The sequence below is a fragment of the Sinocyclocheilus rhinocerous genome, unplaced genomic scaffold (assembly GCF_001515625.1).
Source record: "Sinocyclocheilus rhinocerous isolate Xijiao unplaced genomic scaffold, SAMN03320098_v1.1 scaffold2264, whole genome shotgun sequence".
NCBI lineage: Eukaryota > Metazoa > Chordata > Actinopteri > Cypriniformes > Cyprinidae > Sinocyclocheilus > Sinocyclocheilus rhinocerous.
The window spans coordinates 256177-265770 of record NW_015665058.1 but is presented as its reverse complement, the minus strand read 5'-3'; the positions used below and the strand labels follow the sequence as shown (position 1 = coordinate 265770).

At 46.3% G+C, this 9594-nt stretch overlaps 1 protein-coding gene across 1 annotated transcript in view; it reads left to right on the top strand.

The window, feature by feature from the left end:
• The first annotated feature begins 2333 nt into the window (after window positions 1-2333).
• The window catches only part of LOC107731099 (uncharacterized), a 10998-nt gene continuing 3737 nt past the window's right edge, over window positions 2334-9594 (top strand). The window contains exons 1-2 of the mRNA XM_016542085.1: window positions 2334-2427; window positions 7472-8497. Coding sequence (XP_016397571.1) covers window positions 2334-2427; window positions 7472-8497 — 1120 coding nt within the window. The remainder of the gene's footprint in view (window positions 2428-7471; window positions 8498-9594) is intronic.

Here is a 9594-nt window from a genome sequence, read left to right as displayed (position 1 = left end):
CCACTTATGGCTGAACCTTACGGAAATCAAGGACGCGGATAAGGTCCCCTTCCTTGACTCCCTGGTTTCCCCCACTGGCCTATTCGGACCCGCGGTGGAGGGTTTTGCGGCGCGCTTCACCGCTGCACAGAAATCATCCCAGGCGATGCGACACTTCTTACCCAAGTGCTCCTGCTCAGCAGATGTTTCCAGTCACCCCACCTCCAATGGCCCAGCCATCTCCCAAGTCTGAGCCTCGATAGCGCTCCCGCTCGGCTAGACGCTACCTGTTTCCCAAGCACCAAGAACCCCCGCCCAAGATGGCGCTGGACCCCGCACCTCCAACATCGTCCTGATCTATGGGACAGGAAGAGGAGAGGGATACGTCTCGCTGCAGCCGGATGTGTTTGTTGTGGATACTGGGATACTGGGCCCGCAGTTTCCCCCAGCCAACGGATATCGTTCCTGGGGGCGGTTTTTGACTCGGTCCAAATGAGTTGAAGCCTCTCGCCCTCTCAAGACATTTCAGAAGATGCTGGGCCTCATGGCCTCTGCATCTCCGGTGCTACAGCTGGGCCTGCTTCATATGCAACCCCTTCAGTACTGGCTGAAACCACAAGTTCCGTCCCACACTTGGTGTCACGGACGCCTGTATATCAAGGTGGACCAGGCCTGTGTTGCAGCTCTGGCTCCTTGGAAAGACACTCAGTGGATGCATCAGGGCTTGGCTCTGGGAATGGTCTGCAGAAGGATGGCTGTCTCAACAGATGACCGGCAAACCGGCTTTCGACCCATGGTTGAAAGAGGAGGTCGGCTATACATCAACTGCCTGGGAATGCTGGCAGTGTGTCGAGGCCTTCAGTCCTTTTTGCCAGACCTAAAAGGGTCACCACGTTCTTGTCTTCTCAGACAGCATGACGTGTTATTGTATATAAATCACCAGAGAGGGCTCTCCTCGAGCTGCCTCTTCATTCTGGTGGAGCACCTCTTGGTATAGGCTCAGCTCAACTTGCATTCGCTGAGAGCAACGCATGTGCCGGGAGCATTGAACCAAGGAGCAGACATGCTGTCCTGGAGCAACATCCCCTCAGAAGAGTGGATGCTCCATCCGCAAACAGTTCAGAGAATTTGGGATATCTTTGGCAAGGCAGAGGTCAACCTCTTCACCTCAGAAGACAAATCTCATTGCCCAACCTATTTTTCAAAGAAAAGGGATGCGTTGGCTCACGACTGGTCCAACCTCCTCCTTTATGCTGTTCCCCCGATTGCCCGGATCCCTCAGGTAATCAGGAGAATCAGGGAGCAAGGACACAATGTTCTCCTAGTGGCCCCGCTCTGGAGGAACCAACATGGGTTCTCTGAGCTGTCTCGGCTGCTTGTTGCTGCCCCATGGCCCACTCCCCTGAGGCAGGACCCCCTCTCTCAGGTGAACAGGATGTTATGGCACCCCCAGCCCGAGCTGTGGGCTCTGCACCTCCGAACTCTCGATGGGAGCTCTCTGGCGGGCTTCGTGGCCGTAGGCTTGTGCAGCTCCGCTGACTTGGCATTGGTTTGTTTTTATTTTCACTGCACGAACCAATGGCCGTGCATTTACACTGCATTATTAAAAAAAGGCTACAGTATCGGAGAAAAAATTACCTTTTCCCATAGCGTCTAACGACGCAGTACTCGTTCCCTTATCTCAGAGAACCGAGGTTACGTTAGTAATTGAGTATGTTTACTTAATGTGCAGAAATACCTGCTGAATCTCCTATTATTCAGTTCAGAAACTTATTAGAAACTGCAAACAGACTGTGATGAGTGGGGCGGGGCCGAGAGCCATGGGAACGGAGCGAGGCCGGTGGAGTGAATGATAATGAGGGACACCTGCGCGGTGTCACACACTGGTCTCGAGTCCCACGGAGGAGCTCCGGAAGGATAAAAGGAGGAGTAACGACAGTGAAGGAGGAGAGAGGACCAAGCCTGGACTATTTATGTTGTTTGTGTTTGTGTCTATTTTCAGTTTTGTGTTTATTTTGTTGTTAAATTATGTTTAAATGTTTGCTGGTTCATGCCTCCTTCTTACCGATCTACAAACTTTGTTACATTGGTGCCGAAACCTGGGAGGAAGGAGGGACACACTTGACAGAGGCCTCGCTGCTGAGGGGGATCGCGGTGCTGAGGAGATACGGCAGCAGGCAGAAGCAGAGACTGCCAGTGGCTGCCCGAGGAGGTGGTGCTGGAATGATGGAAGACGAGGTGGGATGGAGGGCTCACTGCCGTGCTCCTGGATCGAGGAGGGGTGGATGCCGTCCGAGAGGGAGCGGAGGAGTCGGCAGCATTCGCCAAGAGGCCGGAGCCTGCTGTCGTCCGCCATGATTGAGGAGGAGCAGAGAACGGGGGACTCGCTGCCGGCTGCCCTCGACCGGAGGAGCCATCGCCAGGAGACACCAGGAGACACATGGCACCGCGAGTGAGAGCCTCTCAGCTCTTTGAAGACCAAGCGGCATAAAAGGAGGAGTAACAACAGTAAAGGACGAGAGAGGACCAGGCCTGGACTATTTATGTTGATTTGGTTCTGTTTGTTCTATTTTCAGTTTTGTGTTTATTTTGTTATTAAATTATGTTTAAATGTTCGTCGGTTCCCGCCTCCTTCTTCCTGATCTACGAACTTTGTCACACAGTTAAATCAGTATATTGTTTGCTGTGAATGAGTGAGTAAGATGATTTTCACATAATTTTGAAGCAAAAACTCGCAAAGACTTCAAGATCAGTTCTCAAAAGTCTTGTGATCAAATGTTCTGTATGTGTTTTATGGCCTTATTTCAGTGACTTTAAAATTGTAGTTTTTCACTAAGCACGCATAAACGTTGTTTTCTCAAAAACACAATCACGTACATACATGCTGCTCACATATTATTGTAGCCCAGTTTGTGCTGATTACGGTGTTATTAAACTTTAGACATTCAAATGTTTGTAAGCAACTGAAAAAAGCACAAATGTCAGGGCATGTCAAAACTTTTCCAGGGCCCCAAAACACCCTCGGACCCCAGAGGGTTAATATCAATCCACAAGAGCAAAAATCAGGTCAGTGGCGGGAAAGGCAAGAAAACTGCGTTTATCACTTCTCACCAGAGCTTGTTATACGCCTATGTCATCCGCTGGAACGCCACTCTCTTGTGAACATGCATACAACAGTTAGCGGAAGCTAGAGATTATGGTTTATAAAGATTTAAATATGGATATTTTTCTTACACAAACGCATCGATTCACTTCAGAAGGCCTTTATTAACCCCCTGGAGCTGTGTGGAGTACTTTTTATGATGGATGGACGCACTTCATTTCGCTTCAAAATCTGGACCACTACTCACTGCCATTATAAAGCTTGGAAGAGCCAGGACATTTTTTTATACGACTCCAAAAATTATTTATTTGTTTATTTGTTTTCCCTTGTTTAGAATGATCTGAATACAGTATTCATTCTGGTTTCAGAGTTCCAAGGACCCCATTCCAAAAGGATACCAGTTATGCATCACCGGGGCAGGCAGGTAAGCACAGGGTAGTTTCTCTATAGTGTTAAGATTTATTAAATGGAACAAGGCAAAACAAAAGGGCAGACAACAGAGACAGACCAAAACTAAAACAGAAGTTACAAGCAACAATGACTGGGGACAAGGGAAAACGATAAGGGGTGTAAATACACAGAGGGTGTTAGATTTTGCTGTATTTAGCTGAGCAAAGGTTTGGGTGGCTTGCCAATGTATTAGATTTCTCTAATACATAAAATAAGTAAGCTTGACCAGAGTTCTTGTGGGGAGAAGAATTTATTGAAGGTAGTAGTGTAGCACAGATCTTCAGCAGCAATGTCAGCGTGTCGGCCTTTAAATATCTTAACCCAAAGTTCGGTCTGTGGGAAAGAACTTTATACATGAAGATAAAAGGGATACAAACAATACAAAATTGTGAGGATGTTCCACAGGAGATTGGTCAACCCCGCAGTCAACACTGAAGTAGACCATTTTTTTGTTCCTATGGGCCATGTGTCAGTATGGGCCATTTGGTTTACACATTTACAGACACAGACAGTTGATTGTATAAAATTTACATAGACACAATTGACTGTATCTGAAGGACAGTCCCAATTTGAATGACACAGACTGTTAATTGCATCAAAGCCAGAGTTGATTGCATCTGACTAAAGACAAATAAAATACATATAATCTTTCAAGCTCTAAAAAGGAAACAAGGATCACTGGGAAGAAAGATGGTCTGATTAACAGAAAACTACACACTTACTACAAAAGGCACATAAAACAGGTACCTTTATAACATAAAAATCCAGAGATGACACAGGGGATATGTAAAAGGTTCAAATGAAGTGAAAGAATAAGATTATATTAAGAAAAAAATATTATTTGAAACTAACAATATCATCAACATTGGCTAGGTTTACATGCACAATTTTTGGTTAAATCGGACTGAATTCATTCCGATTGATGAATCTGAATGTAGTGTTTACATGAACGCTAAATAAAGTGATCGGGTTGATGTGCATGATTATATGTGACAAGCTTAAAATCTTAATAAATTTTTTTGACATGCGCACACTGCACAAATACAGAGTTTCTCACTGTTTGCACATAATAACCACTTTCCTACACGGCTTCTTTATTTGTTTTTAACAGCAAAATTTATATTTATTAATTTATGGATAAATGTAATATACATTTAAACCGCTGTGCCGTGCTGCTCATATTTATCACACAGTAAAAATGACCTTCCCCACGCCCAAAACGGGTTGCCTGTGGATGAGAATCCAAAACAAGGACTGGTGGGAGGTTGTCCTGCTCCACTTCACAGTTGCCGAGTGAAAGGAGAGTTACATGCGCAGTTCTTTCAGTTTCGGGGTTCAATCCGATCGAGTGTTTACATGCACTCTCAATCATATTAGAAAAGGAATAAACCACCCCCTTCAATCCGATCGAAATTTCATTCCGATTGAGCTCAATCAGATCGATTAAGGTATTTCCATGAAGGTTTTTCAGTCCGATTGAGCCGTCAATCCGATTACAAATGGATTATTTGGTTGCATGTAAACGTAGCCAATGTCACGGGTTGCTACTGTGTGGAAACGAAGGAGCGCAGAGACCTAGGAAACTTCTGGAATAACAGTCTTTATTTAATCCAAACCATGGGGAACACAGGACAGGCAGGAACACACATGTAGCACATGGAGTTGACGTTTAGGCAGGACACAGGACTCGGGAAAACACAAGGCTTACTTATGCCGAGTTCACACTGCACGATTTTCAAACTCGTCGGATCGCCGTTGTTTTCACACTGCGTGACTATCTGGGGTAGCATTCAGTTGCTGCTGTGTTCACAATAGGAAGAATCGCCGACAGCTCTGTCTTTACACACTGCATGACTTTACAATAGGAAGAATCGCCGACAACTCTGTCTGGTCCGCAAACTACGTTTCGCAACAAAACGCGAGCGAGAAGTGATAAGGAAATAACGCGAGAACCCGCGTGCGTCAGACCGGAATTTTCGAGCGACACTGGAATTATTTAAAAATATATATATAGCCCGCAAATTGTCTGTGAGCTGATTTCCAGCTACAAGGGAAAAAAAAAAGAAAAACAGATTATGCAGGAGGGAGATTCAGGGAACAGGGATTGGGTGTTCTGCAAAGAGAGTTGGAGGTAAATAATTTTGCAGTAGCCTACCTGTTATGCTGTTGTGGCTGGTCAAGCAAATGTTTGTGCTTGTTTCTGCATGATATAATTGTTAATATATCTATTAAAATACTGATATTCTGGTCTATAACTCCTCCCCGAACTTCCCGCTGCCCTGATTCCCTCAGATCGCGTCTTTGATAATTCACACTGCGTGATTGTCACTCGCGTGAACGAGCACCGATTTGCCTCCGATGTTGGGCATTTGTCGGCGATTTCGCAAAACCTGTCGGTGAGTGAAAAATCGGGCTAAAATCGTGCAGTGTGAACTCGGCATTAGGGAACGAGATGAGGAAATTAACAAGACACACCTGGAATAAATGAAACTAATGAGCATGAGGGAGAAACTAGGTCACAGGAGGGAACATGGAACACATGGGAGAGGAAAACAAACACCAAAACCGTCCATGGGCGTGACAAACATATTTTTAAAATGTGAGAAACAATTCTTTTTTTTCCATCTTCAGAAAAAAAGTATTAGATTCAGCACGCCCTTGATTATTACAGAGAAACTGTGCTTTAACAGGAGCAACACAGTATATGCAGATGCTGCATGTACGCTTTTTTCTTTCTTTTTTGTTAAAGGGGTCATAGGATGCCCATTTTCCACAAGTTGATATGATTCTTTAGGGTCTTAATGAAAAGTCTGTAACATAGTTTGGTTAAAATTTCTCAATGGTAGTGTAAAAAAAACACCTTTTTTACCCTGTCAAAAACAGCTCTTTTCAGATCAAGCCGTTTTTTGTAGCATTTTCCTTTAAATGTTAATGAGCTCTGCTGACCCCGCCCCTCTCTTCCGAGCTGCTCTCAGAGAGACTGTTTACTTTAGTGCCCGCTGTGCACTGATGCCAAGGGGCTTGAGCCCGTCATTGCTGTTTGCAGCTATATTTTATGCATTTAACTCATGTCACAAGAAAAGGATGACATTCCCTTAACATAGGATCTCAAGGCCACGACATAAGGATGTCTTTATCTCAACGAAATGATCTTGTGGCCATGATATAAGTGAATTTTAAACAGTTATTACACAGCTCTTTGGAATACTTGATTCTGATTGGTCAGTCGCGACATTCCGAGGTATGTTATCCCTCGATAACAACCGGTAAAAGCTGATAACACAAGCTCATCCGGTTAACTGAAGTCAGCGCTGTACTCTTGCTAGGAACAGTTTTTCTTTGTGGAAGCTTTGCGTTTGGTTAGCTCATAAAATGTTAAAACTCGATTCAATATTATGTATACAATTATTTAATTATGTCATCCTGGTATCGCGGACTCGCTCTCTCTCTCGTTTCATACAAATGCAGCTGCTGCCATTTTGAGACGATTGTTTTGTACACTGTATAAGATAACTAACATGCTGGTAAGATTTTAAAACAGTTTTGTCTTGAATCAATATCTTTTATCGCCATAATTATTTATGTGCTGATATGTTGTGTAATAAGTAGTATGACTGCACCGTTTGCCATAAATATCTGTCTAGTTGAACTTGCCGCTTGCTCACAACTTCTGTCTTCACGGAAGCTTTGCGTTCAAATATTTCAACTCAAATCAATAATTCGTGTCTAATTATTTACTTATGTGGCAAGTATCAGTGTAATAAGCGTGTTGGGGTCCTGATCACCCTGTTGGGGGTTATTCTGCGATAACGACCAGATGGATGCACATGATCCCTTACTTAATCAACTGTTAGAAGGCAACCCACAGTGCCCAGAGCCTCCTAGTGTCGCCAACACCGGCTGCCAGCAGCTCACTTGCCACCATAACCCAAGAAACAGAATCGCTCAACAACCCACAGGGCCTACAACGCCAGCAAGCTGCAGTCATAACAACTGGTTGTGCCCCTTTGGTCCAGCCGAGGATTCAGTGGCCCAAATCTTCTAAGAGAGCTGAGTGGCAACAATTTGATGAAGATGTAAGCCAGGTCCCGGAAGTAACAGCTAATGGGGATGTGGACCACCGATTGAGAACAATAACCACCCTCATAGTGAACATTGCAGCTAAGCGATTTGGAACTGAGGCATCCAAGCCTGCTCCATCGGCATATGCTCCAAGCCACAGAGCAAGGAAAATCCAGTGCCTCAGGGAAGAACTCAGGCTGCTAAAGAGGCAATACAAGTCAGCGGGGGAAGTCGAGAGAGCTGGCCTAGCAGACCTGAGAGCAATCCTAAGCAAACAACTCTTGACCTTACGGAGGGCAGAGTTCCACAGAAGGAGGCGGAAGGAGAGAGCCAGGAAGAGGGCAGCATTCTTGGCCAATCCATTCAAGTTGACCAAGCAGCTCCTTGGCCAAAAGAGGGCTGGCCGCCTCACTTGCTCCAAGGATGCTATAAATGGCCACCTCAAGGCCACTTATGGTGACTCCATTAGAGAACAACCGCTGGGTCCATGTGACGCGCTGATAACACCACCAGAGCCTTCATCACACTTCGACCTGAAGGAGCCCCGCCTAAGGGAAGTGGAGGAAGTGGTGAGGAGAGCAAGATCGAGCTCAGCACCAGGCCCAAGTGGAGTGCCCTACAAGGTGTATAAGAACTGCCCAAAGATACTACATCTGCTTTGGAGGGTCCAGAAGGTGATCTGGATGAGAGGAAAGATCGCCCAGCCATGGAGGTATGCTGAGGGAGTGTGTATACCAAAAGAGGAGAAGTCTGAGAATATCGACCAGTTTCGGGTTATCTCCTTGCTCAGTGTGGAGAGCAAAATCTTCTTTAGCATCGTGGCTAAGAGGCTCTCAAACTTCCTGTTGAGCAATAAGTACATCGACACGTCTGTGCAAAAGGGAGGTATACCAGGAGTTCCAGGTTGTCTGGAACACACAGGCATGGTAACCCAGCTCATTAGAGAAGCGAGAGAAGGTAGAGGGGACCTGGCAGTACTATGGCTGGACCTCACCAACGCCTATGGCTCAATACCCCACATGCTGGTGAAGGTCGCACTGGAGAAACACCATGTAACGCAAAAGGTGAAAGATCTCATTCTGGACTATTACAGCAAGTTCAGCTTAAGAGTCACTACTGGCCAGCTAACATCTGACTGGCACCAGCTGGAGGTGGGGATAATCACTGGCTATACCATCTCAGTGACCGCTGGCGATGAATATGCTGGTCAAGGCAGCTGAAACAGAGTGCAGAGGTCCCCTCAGTAAGTCCGGAGTAAGGCAACCGCCCATAAGAGCCTTCATGGACGACCTCACAGTGACAGCAACGGCGGTACCAGGAGCCAGGTGGATTCTTCAGGGGCTGGAGAGACTCATGACATGGGCACGCATGAGCTTCAAACCTACAAAGTCCAGGTCCTTGGTTCTAAAGAAGGGGAAGGTTACAGACAGATTCCGCTTCAGGCTGGGAGAATACCAGATCCCGTCAGTCACTGAGAGTCCGGTGAAGAGCCTTGGGAAGGTCTTCAACTGTAGACTGAGTGACAGAGACTCCATCAAGGCAGCCGGTGCTGACCTGGAGGGATGGTTGAGAACAGTTGATATGTCTGGGCTCCCTGGAAGATTCAAGGCCTGGGTCTACCAGCATGGAATCCTGCCAAGAATCCTCTGGCCTCTGCTTATCTATGAGGTCCCCATGACTGTGGTAGTAGGTTTTGAGCAAAAGGTGAGCAGCTATCTACGTAGATGGCTTGGTCTACCGCGTAGCCTAAGTAACATCGGGCTATATGGGAAAACCAACAAGCTCAGGCTCCCTTTTAGCTCAGTCAGGAAGGAGTTCATCGTTGCACGGGCACGGCAACATCTGCAGTACTCAGAGATACCAAAGTGTCCGGCGCAAGGATTGTTGTGAGGACAGGAAGGAAGTGGAGGGCAGCCGAGGCAGTCCAGCAAGCAGAGACTCGGCTGATGCACAAGGCCATCCTTGGAACAGTGGCGCAAGGCAGAGCCGGACTTGGGAGC